This window comes from Thalassophryne amazonica, chromosome 17 (genome assembly GCF_902500255.1).
Source record: "Thalassophryne amazonica chromosome 17, fThaAma1.1, whole genome shotgun sequence".
In the NCBI taxonomy this organism is placed as follows: domain Eukaryota; kingdom Metazoa; phylum Chordata; class Actinopteri; order Batrachoidiformes; family Batrachoididae; genus Thalassophryne; species Thalassophryne amazonica.
In genome coordinates this window covers 65,704,606-65,721,514 of record NC_047119.1, presented here as the reverse complement: position 1 = coordinate 65,721,514, position 16,909 = coordinate 65,704,606, and the positions used below count along the sequence as shown (strand labels likewise).

The following is a 16,909-nucleotide window of genomic DNA, read 5'->3' as shown; positions in this document are numbered from 1 at the left end:
TGGACCGAGGGCACACCGACCTCTCCCTCAACCACCGGAAACAACGGGGGCTGATACCCCAGACACACCTCAAAAGGGGAGAGGCCGGTGGCTGAAGACACCTGGCTGTTATGGGCATACTCGTTCCAGGCCAAATGGGTACTCCAGGCCGCCGGGTGCGCGGCAGTCACGCAGCGCAAGGCCTGTTCCACCTCCTGATTTACCCGTTCTGCTTGCCCGTTGGTCTGAGGGTGGTACCCGGACGAGAGACTCACCGTGGCCCCCAGTTCCCGGCAGAAGCTCCTCCAGACTTGCGAGGAGAACTGGGGACCGCGATCGGAGACGATGTCTGTTGGAATCCCATGCAGCCGGATGACGTGGTGGACCAGGAGGTCCGCTGTCTCCTGGGCAGTCGGGAGCTTCGGGAGGGCCAAGAAGTGGGCCGCCTTGGAGAATCGGTCCACTATCGTGAGGATGGTGGTGTTACCCTGGGACGTCGGGAGGCCCGTGACAAAATCCAGGCCGATGTGGGACCAGGGGCGATGAGGCACAGGCAGCGGCTGGAGCAGTCCCGGTGCCCTGCGGTGGTCAGCCTTGCCCCTGGCGCAGGTGGTGCAGGCCTGGATATAATCCCGGACGTCGGCCTCTAGGGACGCCCACCAGAAGCGCTGCCGGACAACTGCCACGGTTCTTCGCACCCCTGGATGACAGGAGAGCTTGGAGCCGTGACAGAAGTCCAGGACTGCAGCCCTAGCTTCTGGTGGGACGTAGAGTCTGTTCTTCGGCCCAGTTCCGGGGTCCGGGCTTCGTGCCAGGGCCTCCCGGACGGTTCTCTCTACGTCCCAGGTGAGGGTGGCCACGATAGTGGACTCCGGGATGATGGGTTCTGGTGGATCCGACAACTCCGCTTTGACTTCATCTTCATGTACCCGGGACAAGGCATCCGATCTCTGGTTTTTGGTCCCGGGACGGTAGGTGATCCGGAAGTCAAAACGGCCGAAGAACAGTGACCAGCGGGCTTGCCTGGGGTTCAGCCGCTTGGCGGTCCTGATATACTCCAGGTTCCGGTGGTCAGTGAAAACCGTGAATGGCACGGACGTTCCCTCCAACAGATGTCTCCACTCTTCAAGAGCCTCTTTCACCGCAAGGAGTTCTCGATTGCCGACGTCATAGTTCCGTTCGGCCGGGGTCAACCTGCGGGAAAAATAGGCCACGGGTGAAGGACCTTAGCGGTCTTCCCGCTCTGGGAAAGCACAGCTCCTATCCCTGAGTCCGAGGCGTCCACTTCAACCACTAACTGGCGACTAGGATCGGGCTGCACCAGAACGGGTGCAGACGAGAAGCGCCGTTTCAACTCCTTGAACGCGGCATCGCAACGATCCGACCAGGTGAAGGGGACTTTTGGTGAGGTCAGGGCTGTCAGGGGGCTAACTACCTGACTGTAGCCCTTAATGAACCTCCTGTAGAAATTTGCAAAGCCGAGGAACTGTTGCAGCTTCCTACGGCTGGTGGGTTGGGGCCAGTCTCTCACCGCCGCAACCTTGGCCGGATCAGGAGCGACGGAGTTGGAGAGATGATAAACCCCAGGAAGGACAAAGAGGTGCGGTGAAATTCACACTTCTCGCCCTTCACAAACAGCCGGTTCTCCAACAACCGCTGCAGGACCTGACGTACATGCCGGACATGAGTCTCAGGATCCGGAGAAAAGATGAGTATATCGTCTAGATATACGAAGACGAATCGGTGCAGGAAATCCCGCAAGACATCATTAACTAATGCTTGGAACGTCGCGGGGGCGTTTGTGAGGCCGAACGGCATGACCAGGTACTCAAAGTGACCTAAGGGGGTGTTAAATGCCGTCTTCCACTCGTCTCCCTTCCGGATCCGAACCAGGTGATACGCATTTCTAAGATCTAGCTTAGTGAATATTTGGGCTCCATGCAGGGGCGTGAACACTGAATCCAACAAGGGCAACGGGTATCGATTACGAACCGTGATTTCGTTCAGCCCCCTATAATCAATGCATGGACGAAGTCCGCCGTCTTTTTTACCCACAAAAAAGAAACTTGCACCCATCGGGGAGGTGGAATTCCGGATCAACCCGGCGGCTAAAGAGTCCCGGATGTAGGTCTCCATTGATTCGCGCTCAGGTCGTGAGAGGTTGTACAGCCTGCTGGACGGGAACTCAACGCCTGGAACCAAATCAATGGCACAATCGACGGTGGGGGGGAAGGGTGAGCGCCAGATCCTTACTGAACACATCCACAAGGTCATGGTACTCCACCGGCACCGTCCCAAGATTGGGCAGGACTCTGACTTCCTCCTTAGCCTGGGAACCGGGAGGAACCGAGGAACCTAAACATACCCGATGGCAGGTCTCGCTCCACTGAACCACTACCCCGGACGGCCAATCGATCCAGGGATTGTGTTTTAACATCCAAGGGAACCCGAGAATCACACGGGAGGTGGCAGGAGTCACAAAAAACTCGATCTCCTCCTGGTGGTTTCCTGACACCACCAGAGTTACTGGTGGTGTCTTATGTGTGATTAGAGGGAGTAGGGAGCCATCTAGTGCCCGCACCTGCACAGGCGAGGTAAGCGCCACCAGAGGGAGCCCTGCCTCCCTGGCCCATCTGCTGTCTAACAGATTCCCTTCAGAGCCCGTGTCCACCAGTGCTGGGGCCTTCAGGGTTAAATCCTCATAAAGGATTGTAACTGGGAGTCGTGTGGCAATATGGGTATGTCCCACGTGAATGTTTTGGCCCACCCCTAACCCAGTTTCTAGGGGCGGGCGTTGGTGTTTAACCGCTCGGGGCAGTCCCTCACTTGATGCTCTATTGAGCCACAAACAAAGCACGGTCCGCGGGCCAGCCTCCTCTGTCTATCTGGTGCCCTAATTGTGGCCCTGCTCGTGTCCATAGCTTCATCAGCAGGGGGAGCTGTAACCACACGGAGCGTAGAGGCCGTGGAGCGTGGGGAGGGCGGAACTCGGTCGGAACCGGAAGGGAGAGGGACGGCACGTGCCCGGCCACGCCCTTCGTCTCGTTCCCGACGGCGTTCTTCTAACCGATTGTCTAATCGTATAACGAGATCAATAAGCCCGTCTAAATCCCGCGGTTCGTCCTTGGCCACCAGGTGCTCCTTCAGGACCAACGACAGTCCGTTTACGAAGGCGGCACGGAGGGCAGTGCTGTTCCAGCCGGACCTCGCAGCCGCGATGCGGAAGTCGACTGCATAAGCAGCTGCGCTCCGGCGCCCCTGTCTCATTGACAACAGCACGGCTGAAGCGGTCTCTCCTCTATTTGGGTGATGGAACACTGTTCTGAACTCCCTCACAAACCCATCATATGTCAGAAGGAGCCGTGAATTTTGCTCCCAGAGCGCTGTAGCCCAAGCGCGTGCCTCGCCGCGAAGCAGATAATTACATAAGCTACTTACTAGCATCAGTCGCGTACATGACGGGACGTTGTGCGAAGACGAGCGAACAACTGCATAAGAAAGTCCGCGCATGTCTCCACACAACCCCGTACGGCTCTGGAGGGCTTATGTATGCTTCAGGGGAAGGTGGGAGGGGTCGTTGAACGACCTGTGGAACGTCACTGTTGCGCACAGGATCGACAGGAGTGGGAGCCGCAGCAGCGCCCTGAGGGCGCGCTTCCTACCTGCGCGGCGAGAGCCCACCCTGCGGTTAAGGAGGACGTTCTGCTCGGTCATTAGATCCAGCGAGCCGTAAAAGCGGTGAGGATTCGCTGCTAACTCACCGATCATTCCTCCTGCAGATGCCTGTGCGCCCTGCTCTTCCATTGTCCGTTCAACATGGACCTCGGGGTCCATGACGTTGGCCGAGATATCCTGTTGGGAAAGTGTAGGAACACGGACCCACAACAGGGGGCGCAAATGAACGGACAATGGAGGAAGTCAAATAACAACACTTTACTGTTGTGAATAGGCACAACAAACACAACGGATCACAACAATAGACAAAGAAGTCAATTCACAAGAATGTGTCACGTGGGCAGGCTCGAAGATAAGAGGACGTCTGTCCGAAGCAGAACCGGAACCACACGATTCCTCCGCCACCGAACCCCGGGAATACTGGAGCCGCCAAGTCCTGAACTCCCAGGTGGCCACTGCCTCCACGTGTCGGACCTGGTACTGCTGGCGAGGAACAAAAACAGTTAAATGTGGGCGCGTTTGCACCCAGCAATCCGCACGGCAGGAAAACCACCTCCACCTCTCGTTGGAAGAAAGTCTGCTATACAACGCACAAAAGTAACAAAGGGTTACTGTCAAAAAAACACACAGTCAGCTGAGATCGTTACCTTCTAGGTAGAGCGATATCTCTGCAAAGAGGTGGAGATGTCGTCCTGTTGATATACCCCTGCTGATCAGATGATTGGTGACAGCTGTTGTAGGTGATAAGTGACAGCTGTCACCCTGGCTGCTCCTGTGAGGCGACTGCGCCCTCTGTTGCCTGGAGCCCGCACTCCAGACAGGGCGCCCTCTGGTGTTGGTGGGCCAGCAGTACCTCCTCTTCAGCGGCCCACACAACAGGTAGGGCTTCCTTGAGCAGCCTGGTAGGAATGGGGTCTAATAGACATGTTGATGGTTTGGAGGAAGTAACTAATGAAAATAACTCAGACAGAACAATCGGAGAGAAAGAGTCTAACCAAATACCGGCATCACTGAAAGCAGCCAAAGAGAACGCTATGTCTTTGGGATGGTTATGAGTCATTTTCTCTCTAATAGTTAAAATTTTATTAGCAAAGAAAGTCATGAAGTCATTACTAGTTAAAGTTAAAGGTAAATGAGTCATATGATTGGTCAGTGTCTTCAATATATATGCCGCACCAATCTTGGTGCAATAAATCTGTTCTAAGATTGGCCATAGATTCCTGTGTTATTTTTCTTTTGAAATTTGGTATGTCAGTATGATCAACCTTATCAACTAAAGAATGACAAAAAAACCCGGCAGGTGATCACTGATGTCACTAATAAGTAATCCACCCATTAAATTCCCAACAATAACGTTTGTTAATATATTGTCAATGAGTATCGATGTATTCGTAGTAATCCTGGTTGAGTGTGTTATTCCGCTATATGTAAATGGCCATGAGGATTTAGAAAATCTATGTTAAGTCTCCACAAATAAATAAAATCTATTGTTTTTAATTGAGTTGTACATCTCAGTCAATTTCTCCACAAAAATTCATTCCATGAAAGGTAAATATTCGCGGACATCCCAAAGAAAATGACATATTCGGAACAATTTCACACCTTAAAAGCCTGTGGTACATAGCCAACTAACAAAGATAGATTGATCATATTTAAGATCGAAGCATTAAATAATGGTAGGGCTTCCTTGAGCAGCCTGGTAGGAATGGGGTCTAATAAACATGTTGATGGTTTGGATGAAGTAACTAATGAAAATAACTCAGAACAATCGGAGAGAAAGAGTCTAACCAAATACCGGCATCACTGAAAGCAGCCAAAGATAACGATACGTCTTTGGGATGGTTATGAGTAATTTTTTCTCTAATAGTTAAAATTTTGTTAGCAAAGAAAGTCATGAAGTCATTACTAGTTAAAGTTAATGGAATACTCAGCTCAATAGAGCTCTGACTCTTTGTCAGCCTGGCATACAGTGCTGAAAAAAACCTGGGGTTGTTCTTATTTTTCTTCAATTAGTGATGAGTAGAAAGATGTCCTAGCTTTACGGAGGGCTTTTTTATAGAGCAACAGACTCTTTTTCCAGGCTAAGTGAAGATCTTCTAAATTAGTGAGACGCCATTTCCTCTCCAACTTACGGGTTATCTGCTTTAAGCTACGAGTTTGTGAGTTATACCACGGAGTCAGGCACTTCTGATTTAAAGCTCTCTTTTTTAGAGGAGCTACAGCATCCAAAGTTGTCTTCAATGAGGATGTAAAACTATTGACGAGATACTCTATCTCACTTACAGAGTTAGGTAGCTACTCTGCACTGTGTTGGTATATGGCATTAGAGAACATAAAGAAGGAATCATATCCTTAAACCTAGTTACAGCGCTTTCTGAAAGACTTCTAGTGTAATGAAACTTATTCCCCCACTGCTGGGTAGTCCATCAGAGTAAATGTAAATGTTATTAAGAATGTATCAGACAGAAGGGAGTTTTCAGGGAATACTGTTAAGTCTTCTATTTCATACCATAAGTCAGAACAAGATCTAAGATATGATTAAAGTGGTGGGTGGACTCATTTACTTTTTGAGCAAAGCCAATAGAGTCTAATAATAGATTAAATGCAGTGTTGAGGCTGTCATTCTCAGCATCTGTGTGGATGTTAAAATCGCCCACTATAATTATCTTATCTGAGCTAAGCACTAAGTCAGACAAAAGGTCTGAAAATTCACAGAGAAACTCACAGTAACGACCAGGTGTCGATAGATAATAACAAATAAAACTGGTTTTTGGGACTTCCAATTTGGATGGACAAGACTAAGCGTCAAGCTTTCAAATGAATTAAAGCTCTGTCTGGGTTTTTGATTAATTAATAAGGCTGGAATGGAAGATTGCTGCTAATCCTCCGCCCCGGCCCTGCTACGAGCATTCTGACAGTTAGTGTGACTCGGGGGTGTTGACTCATTTAAACTAACATATTCATCCTGCTGTAACCAGGTTTCTGTAAGGCAGAATAAATCATATGTTGATCAATTATGATATCATTTACCAACAGGACTTAGAAGAGAGAGACCTAATGTTTAATAGACCACATTTAACTGTTTTAGTCTGTGGTGCAGTTGAAGGTGCTATATTATTTTTCTTTTTGAATTTTTATGCTTAAATAGATTTTTGCTGGTTATTGGTAGTCTGGGAGCAGGCACCGTCTCTACGGGGATGGGGTAATGAGGGGATGGCAGGGGGAGAGAAGCTGCAGAGAGGTGTGTAAGACTCCAACTCTGCTTCCTGGTCCCAACCCTGGATAGTCATGGTTTGGAGGATTTAAGAAAATTGGCCAGATTTCTAGAAATGAGAGCTGCTCCATCCAAAGTGGGATGGATGCCGTCTCTCCTAACAAGACCAGGTTTTCCCAAGAAGCTTTGCCAATTATCTATGAAGCCCACCTCATTTTTGGACACCACTCAGACAGCCAGCAATTTCAAGGAGAACATGCGGCCTTAAACATGTCACTCCCGGTCTGATTGGGAGGGGCCCAGAGGAAAACTACAGAGTCCGACATTGTTTTTGCAAAGTTACACACCGAATTAATGTTAATTTTTAGTGACCTCCGATTGGCGTAACGGGTGTCATTACTGCCGACGTGAATTACAATCTTACCAAATTTAGGTTAGCCTTAGCCAGCAGTTTCAAATTTCCTTCCAATGTCGCCTGCTCTGGCCCCCGGAAGACAATTGGACTATGGTTGCTGGTGCGCTAACTTCACATTTCGCAAAACAGAGTCGCCAATAACCAGAGTTTGATCCTCGGCGCTGTGTGTCGTCGAGTGGGGAGAAAAACGGTTAAAGATGTGAACGGGTTGGCAGTGTACACGGGGCTTCTGTTTAGGGCTACGCTTCCTCCTCACAGTCACCCAGTCAGCCTGCTTTCCCGGCCTGCTCGGGATCTGCCAGGGGGTAACTAACGGCGGCTAAGCTACCTTGGTCCGCACCGACTACAGGGGCCTGGCTAGCTGTAGAATTTTCCACGGTGCGGAGCCGAGGTCTCCAATTCGCCCAGCCTGGCCTCCAAAGCTACGAATAAGCTACACTTATTACAAGTACCGTTACTGCTAAAGGAGGCCGAGGAATAACTAAACATTTCACACCCAGAGCAGAAAAGTGCGGGAGAGACAGGAGAATCCGCCATGCTAAATCGGCTAAGAGCTAGTAGCTACGCTAAGCTAGCGGATTCCTAAAAACACGCAAAGTGAATAATGTGTAAATAATTTAGAGGTGATCAGCAGAAGGAGTGCTGTAGTTAAGGCACGTGAAGATTACACTGGAAAACAAATCGTAAACTAGATAACTAGATCAATCTAACCGCGCAGATTAAACAGCTAACAGATACAGAAAAACACCGCTGTGCTCCGGAACAGGAAGTGATACAATACCGCAGTGAGAGCCAACCACCAGTAGAATGGGATAATATATTTTCCAGATTCATTTGGCAGGGGAAAAAACCCAGGGCAAGGTTTAGAACACTGCAACTATCGAAAGAGAGAGGAGAAATGGCTGTACCAAATTTAAAGGATTATTTTTCTCATCCAAATTAGACCATTGATAAATTTGTGTAATCAAGACTACCAGGCCAGGTGGAAAGACATTGAAATGTCACTCATTAAGGACCCCCCAATCCAGGCAGTATTGGGTAATAAAGACTGAAATTGCTTAAAAAATGCAAAATCCATGGCAAAATTTCAAATTAAAATCTGGAACTCTGTTAAAGATACATATAAATACACGACAAGTTAGGAATAATTAGATGGTGCGCCTACGACCCTGACTTCAAACCGAATCAACTGGACTCTAGATTTAAATGCTGGATAATCAAGGGAATAACAACATTTCACTCGATAACAAATAAAGGACAATTTAAAAGTTTTGAGACTCTGAAAGGGAACACTTTCTGGAAAAGCAAGACTTTTACAGATATTTACAACGTAATTATTTTAACCAGGTGATTAGAAATTTTACAGTGGACCCTGATGATCCAATACTAAAAGAGGTATTACGTGCTTATTCATCGGAACGAGGCAAGGGTATGATATCTAGACTATATAAGAGCTTTATGAATAAAAAATCTTTTCTACAGATTATATTAAAGATAAATGGGAGAAGGAAATTTTGAGAGAGGAATGGGACAGTTACTGTGAGTTTCAATGGAAATGCACCAACTCACATACATGGAGAGAATTTGCATGGAAATGTCTAATCAGATTCTTTGTGACCCCCAAGCAGAAAGTTCACTTTGCAGGAGGAGACCCATTGTGTTGGAGGTTGTGCGGGAGCCGGGATGCTAATCACTGGCATATATTTTGGGAATGTCCAGCAATTTTAAGTTTTTGGTTTGAGATACACAAAATATTAGAAAACATGTTCCATATAAAAACCATTTCATTTCAAAACACTTATTATGGGAGAAGTTAACTTTCTCACAGGCCAATTCAACAAATACTTATTTGGTGTTTTGATTTCTGCCGGCAAGAAAACTATCACCCGACACTGGCTACATCCCGACCCCCCACAATAGAGGAATGGACGGATATTGTTAATGAAATTTATATAATGGAAAAGATTACTTTCTCACTCCGTCTACAAATGAATAAATTCACAAGGTCATGGTCAAAATGGGTCTCCTATGTACGAAAGGTATAGGCACATCCTACAGACTTAATAAATTATCTCTCTTCTCTGCCCTTTAACATCATTGGCTAATTTTCGTTGGTTTAAAAAGGATTGTTTGGTCTTGTATGTACTATATACATATCTCAAAATGAAACAATATAACTGTATATGTCCCTACAAAAGAATCCACTTCCTGTTATTAGCCCATACATCCCCTTTTAATTTATTGTTCATTAGGTAGTATTCTTATTATTATTATTGCCCCCTTTTTTTCCCTCTCTCTTCTTGGTCTTGTCCTTTTACAAATATAAAATACATGTTGCAGTTTTGTTCTCAGCACTTATTAAACATTACACAGTAATAGTATTGTTACTAACAGCAAGGTTTTTTTATGCTGTTTTTTTTTTTCTTTTCCTTTATTCCTTTCTCTGGATGACCAATAGTGGCTGTGTAATATGATCTGTGAATAATAATAGAGAATAAATGTTAATAAAAAACATGACTTAAATTGCTTCTTGAAGCCACTGAAGAGATGATAACATACAGTAAATGTGCAATGCAGCTAAACAATAGAAAACTAATTTGTGGTACATTTGTGAAAGATATACTCGCTAAGTTTTTTCTTGTTCAGTTTTTGCACAGGACTCTTAAAAGAGCTGTCTTTGTTGTTTCACTTGAAAATGGTTTTCTTCCAAATATTGGGGTTCTCACCAGGATTTTTTCACAGCATGGGGAGGGGGGGGCTTAGCCGTGCAATGAGCATTGTACGCACGAGTATTGTAGGACGGTCCAGGGGCATCCCCTCCGCCCGCCCAAAGAAAAATTTGAAATTTAGCCCTTTGAAACACTATTTCCTGCATTTTGAGGGCCACTTTGTTTGGTAACTGGGATGATAAATAACAAATGATAAAAAAAAAAGAGAGAAAAAAAAAAACAGAAAAGCCCTTCTGTGCTGGTTGCATCACAGCAGGGGGTCCAAATCACAGAATAGGTTGACATGCCCTTGAAATGGGTGCTTCAACAAGACAATGACCCCAAGCACACTAGTAAACGAGCAAAATCTTGGTTCCAAACCAGCAATATTAATGCCTCACAGATGTGAAGAAATCATGAAAAACTGTGGTTATACAACTAAATACTAGTTTAGTGATTCACAGGATTGCTAAAAAAAAGTAGTTTGAACATAATAGTTTTGAGTTTGTAGTGTCAACAGCAGATGCTACCATGATTGTGAACACCCCCTTTTCTACTTTTTTTACTAATAGCCAATTTCATAGCCTTAAGAGTGTGCATATCATGAATGCTTGGTCTTGTTGGATTTGTGAGAATCTATTTAATCTACTGGTACCTTGTTTCCCATGTAACAATAAGAAATATACTCAAAACCTGGATTAATCTTTTTAGTCACATAGCACTACTATTATTCTGAACACTACTGTAAGTATTCACAGCCTTTGCCATGAAGCTCAGATGCATCCTGTTTCCACTGATCATCCTTGAGATGTTTCTACAGCTTAATTGGAGTCCACCTGGGGTAAATTCAGTTGACTGGACATGATTTGGAAAGGCATTCTGAACACTACTGTACAAAAATGTTTATTACATGGAAAACAATACAAAAATATTGGGACTTTTTTCATGTGGTGACTGTGAATATCTGGTTTATACGATGATGGTTTAGGTGAGTTTTACTGTACATGGGACTGAACAATAAATTTACCTCTAAAAACTTTGATGATGATGTTGGCTTCCATCCCACATGGCTGACTTTATTTACCGAAATGTTTCTTCTGTTCGGATCTGAAGGGAATCTCTACATCTTGAAGCCCTTGCTGTGTCTGTTTGTGACTCCAAATGCACAGCAACCTGGCATTTTCAGCAAATAATAAATAAAATAGCTGGATTACCATGCAGACGCATTAACAGCCAATGCTATTTTGAACACAAGGTGGCACCACGTGTCATGTGACCGTTTTTTTGTTTTTTGTTTTTTTTGACTCGTCATGTTGCCACTCTGTCAATAGGGCAGTGCAGTCTTGTTTGGGGGCGGGAGCCAAAGGGGTAAAAATATGATGCATATGATGTAATTTCTCTACTTCCAGGGTACAAACCACGGCATTTTCAGTGGGGTTATGGCAAATTACACGCAAAGAAAGTGAAAATGCAAAGAAAAAGTGACGATGCGGTGGGAAAGTGGACTTGTGTTGCGGTTTGTTAATGACCCGGAGCACAAACGTGTCGAGGTGATTTTGCAGGCGAGAGAATGGAGCTACTCTGGCTAGCAGTGTAGGCTAGCACTTACTGACATAACCTCTCACATTTGCCTCGTCTGCCCTTCTACACTGGAAACCGAAAAAACTGTACTTTTCGCGACTGCTTCGGTGATTGCAGCCGAAAACAAAACAGTACGCCATTTATCCATGTGAAGTTATGCTGTGTACATATTAAATGGAGGTCCCCATAAGTCGTCAAATCCGGCAATATCACGGAGGGTTCAAACGAGACTACCGTCTCCTATTAAGGCACTCTACAGCAGACTTGAGCATGGCTCCATCTCCTGGAGGGCAGCGGAACTGCTCACCATCTGACAAATGAGACCGGTTGTACTGTTCAGCATCCAGGTGAGACAGTGTGACGCGGCGTGCACATACTCATCTATATTCCTGGTGTTTTTCCTGTCATCAGGTAAAGCGGTTGGCAGTCTGAACCTGGGAACTTTTTGCATCTCACAAGGGTTACAGCCGCCAAGGCTTCGACCAGCTGAGCACCGAAGGCAGCGACCAGGAGAGGAATGATGAGGAAAGCACGGACTCGGAGAATGAGGAGTACTCTGCACCTCTGCCTGCAACTTCGTCCTCCTAAATTACGTCTCACCCAGTGCAGCCGGGGTTACCAACCTTCTGCTTACAGTGCCAGGGTGTGTTCTGTTCATTGTACGTGTAACTGTTGTGTTAGCTGCCAACTTTAGGAGTAATTTATTAATCTGCTCTTGGTTTGGTGCAGTCTGGGTGACATGTTTGCATTTCACTGTTAAAGATTTTTTTGCCAAAAGGAAACTTGCATTAAATGGACTCATTGAGACTTTTTCAGACAGGAAGCACCGTATCTCAGTCTCAGAAGAATATAACCTGTCCACTTATCTATAACTGCTTATATCTCGCCTGTTCTGAGTTTGGCATTGTAGTGAGAGCTTCCTTCTTCCAAAAAAAACAAACAAAAAAAAAACTGAAAACTGCTGTTAGCTCCTGTTCTGTGGCTGATTTTACTTATTCTACTATTGAATGTTGATGTTTCTATTCTGTAGTCAGTTAACATAACTGACTAACAAGGCAGTTATGCGGAATTAATCAAGTATAAATCTGGGAACGCCAGCGTTAGTAAGCTTTGTTTTTGTTTTTTCTTTCTCTCCATTTTAAGCCTAATCAGAAATTTCCATATAATCTAAACAGGTGGCGTGATTTGAGCGCAGTCTTTACATTCGTTTGTTTTACATCTCTTCAGTAACACGTCAGTTGTACTTTTGTGCCTTTTGTACTTTGCAGTACCTGCATTATAAAATGTACAACAGGATAAAAAACACCTGCTGCTAGTAAAGCCTAGACTGTTTTTTTTTTCCATATGCGTGAAAAAAGTTAAATATATATTGATATTTATATGTAAGAATGTATGTTTGTGTACAAAGCTATCAGAATATTTTTAATGCCTAAGTCTAAAGCACTGTAACAGTAAAAGTATCATAAACACACACAAAAAAATACAAAAATCAGGAATTGGTTGCATACATGTTCTAACCCAGATGTTTATTATAGAGTAACATTCCAGTCTGATTTGGCTGTGAAAGATTATGATCAACTGCACCACCTGATGACTTTAAAACGCCTGTTTGCACAGCAAGGAGGACTGAAACCAAAGCGGGAAGAGTTTGATAAGATTTTGAGTGAGTGAGACATGTCGTCTGCATGCAGATAATCATCTCAGCTGTTTTACCTCAGAAAAATCAGGCTTAAAGTGTGATCAGGACCAGCTCCAAGTACTTGACAAAGATCAAGAACATGTCAAATTCTGTCTCATGCATTTTCATTTGACTAAAACTTGACCTGCTTCTTTTCTGTTTTTACACGTTTGTACGTTATTTGAGGTTTGATGTATTGAATGAATGACTTTATGGAGAGCTCATTATTTCAGCTGGAATTTTGAGAATATGGAATAGAACCAGTTCATTCAAACCTGTTGCTTCCCACGTGTCAGCCTGAGTGTAACAGTCTGGTGCACACACTGTTCAACATTATCAAAACGTAGCAAACGTGAAGAACGTGCCGTTTCTGCCGCCAGTAGCAGTTTTTTTCTTTTTACGAGATTTGCGTGAATGTGTTAAAATGACTCATTTCATTACAACTGAGATGATGCTTCTCCCCTCATGTTTCTCAATATTAACATTTCATGAGTCATACAGAGATGATGAATTAAGTTTGTACAATAAATATTGTTCCTTTTCACTGGTCACACTGCCAGTTCCTGTGCTGATATTTCAGGCTTTATTTTCAGGTTTTTGTTAGATATGCTGGTGTTCATTGAATGTTGGTTCACTTTCAGTCCATGGTGTCAAAGTTACAAAGATATTTGTCATGAATTATTTCTTTAATGGCATGCCACAGATTGTGCACGTGGGTATATGAACTTTGTTACCTTGTCTATGCTGCAAGATGACTATTTTCAGTAACAATGTTATTTGTGGAATAAAGTGTCTGCAAAGCAAAAAGCTCTGGCAGTGTCTGTGGGATCGGATGTCTGGCATGAGGAGGTGTTTGATTCTTTCCGAGTATCAGGCAGGATGTGACTGTGACCACTTTAGACTTTCTTCACACTGCGTCATTGCCATATACAGTAGTGTTCAGAATAATAATAGTGCTATGTGACTAAAAAGATGAATCCAGGTTTTGAGTATATTTCTTATTGTTACATGGGAAACAAGGTACCAGTAGATTCAGTAAATTCTCACAAATCCAACAAGACCAAGCATTCATGATATGCACACTCTTAAGGCTTTGAAATTGGTCTATTAGTAAAAAAAAAAAAAGTAGAAAAGGGAGTGTTCACAATAATAGTAGTGTGGTATTCAGTCAGTGAGTTTGTCAATTTTGTGGAACAAACAGGTGTGAATCAGGCTTCATTCCCTAAGGATGAAGCCAGCACCTGTTGAACTTTTTTCTTTGAAAGCCTGAGGAAAATGGGACGTTCAAGACATTGTTCAGAAGAACAGCGTAGTTTGATTAAAAAGTTTATTGGAGAGGGGGAAACTTATACACAGGTGCAAGAAATTATAGGCTGTTCATCTACAATGATCTCCAATGCTTTAAAATGGACAAAAAAAACAGAGATGCGTGGAAGAAAACGGAAAACAACCATCAAAATGGATAGAAGAATAACCAGAATGGCAAAGGCTCACCATTGATCAGCTCCAGGATGATCAAAGACAGTCTGGAGTTACCTGTACGTGCTGTGACAGAAGACGCCTGTGTGAAGCAAGACAAGACTGACCCCAAGCACACTAGTAAATGAGCAAAATCTTGCTTCCAAACCAACAAAATTAATGCCTCTCAGATGTGAAGAAATCATGAAAAACTGGTTAAACAACTAAATACTAGTTTAGTGATTCACAGGATTGATAAAAAAGCAGTTTGAACATAATAGTTTTGAGTTTGTAGTGTCAACAGCAGATGCTACTATTATTGTGAACACCCCTTTTCTATTTTTTTTACTAATAGCCCAATTTCATAGCCTTAAGAGTGTGCATATAATGAATGCTTGGTCTTGTTGGATTTGTGAGAATCTACTGAATCTACTGGTACCTTGTTTCCCATGTAACAATAAGAAATATACTCAAAACCTGGATTAATCTTTTAGTCACATAGCACTACTATTATTCTGAACACTACTGTAGACTGTAACGTGGGTAAATTTCTCATCATGAGCTTGACAGCAGTCACTAAAGGTCACACCCAAAATAAAAAAATAAATTAAGTTTGCCATTTTAAGTGCCCTTATGAAGGGCTTTCAAATTATGAATGCAGGCGGTGGGATTTTCGCTTAAGGCCGCGTACACAGGGTACTTTCATATCATAAAAAAAGTGACTCCATTGCAGACTTAGTGATTGTTCAAATTGTTTAAACTGTTTAAATTACAGCCTTTTATTCATTCACATATTGAAAACTAAAGTTCTGTATAAAAAACTTAATGTTTTGTTGTTTGTTTTTTACTTAAGTAAAACTGTTTCAAAAGTTGAGGGTTTTTTTTTTTTTACATGCTTTCTTTTCCCCAAAGGAGGAAAACAAATATGAGTGAATACCATTTACTTTACTTTTTTTTTTTTTTTTTATCATTTAACATCTAATAAGAATTAGGCCTTATACTACAACCCCAATTCCAATGACGTTGTACTTGGGGTTGTGAAATGTAAATAAAATCAAAACAATGATTTGTATTCTTCAACCTATATTCAATTGAATACACCACAAAGACAAGATATTTAATATTCAATTTGATAAACTTTATTGTTTTTGTGCAAATATTTGCTCATTTTGAAATGGATGCCTGCAACACATTTCAAAAAAGCTGGGACAGTAGTATGTTTACCGCTGTGTTACATCACCTTTCCTTCTAACACACTCAATAAGCATTTGGGAACTGAGGACACTAATTGTTGAAGCTTTGTAGGTGGAATTCTTTCCCATTTTGCTTGATGTACGACTTCAGTTGTTCAACAGTCCGGGGTCTCCATTGTCGTATTTGCTCTTCATAATGTGCCACACATTTTCAATTGGTGACAGGTCTGGACTGCAGGCAGGCCAGTCTATTACCCGCACTCTTTTACTATGAAGCCACGCTGTTGTAACACGTGCAGAATGTGGCTTGGCATTGTCTTGCTGAAATAAGCAGGGACATCCCTGAAAAAGACATTGCTTGGATGGCAGCATGTGTTGCTCCAAAATCTGGATGTACCTTTCAGCATTGATGGTGCCATCACAGATGTGTAAGTTGCCCATGGCATGGGCACTAACACACCCCATAACATCACAGATGCTGGCTTTTAAACTTAGCGCTCGTAACAATCTGGATGGTCTTTTTCTTTTGTGGAGGACATGACGTCCATGATTTCCAAAAACAATTTGAAATGTGGACTTATCAGACCACAGCACACTTTTCCACTTTGCATCTGTCCATTTCAAATGAGCTCGGGCCCAGAGAAGGCGGCGATGTTTCTAGATGTTACTGATGTATGGCTTTCGCTTTGCATGGTAGAGTTTTAACTTGCACTTGTAGTGACGAACTGTGTTAACTGACCAGTGGTGGGCACAGATAACGAAAAAATTAACTTCAATAACAGATAATCAGATAACTGAAAAGTTATCTTCGATAAAGATAAAACGATAAACCATTCAAAAATGTATCAGAAGTTACAGATAATCGATAACTTCCAGTATTGTCTCCGGTACACTTGCAACTACTAACAAGCTGATTTTGAGTTTTAACACCACAATCACTTTTAGAAGCATCAAAAGCAACAACAGACCCAAACAATGAATCAGTACTTTGTCTTTCAGGGTCCTGTC

At 43.7% G+C, this 16,909-nt stretch overlaps 1 protein-coding gene across 1 annotated transcript in view; it reads left to right on the top strand.

The window, feature by feature from the left end:
- Nucleotides 1-13,289, top strand: part of pam (peptidylglycine alpha-amidating monooxygenase) — a 180,383-nt gene extending 167,094 nt beyond the window's left edge. The window contains 2 exon segments of the mRNA XM_034192957.1: nt 11,984-12,011; nt 12,013-13,289. Coding sequence (XP_034048848.1) covers nt 11,984-12,011; nt 12,013-12,160 — 176 coding nt within the window. The 3' untranslated portion in view covers nt 12,161-13,289.
- The last annotated feature ends 3,620 nt before the right edge of the window (nt 13,290-16,909 follow it).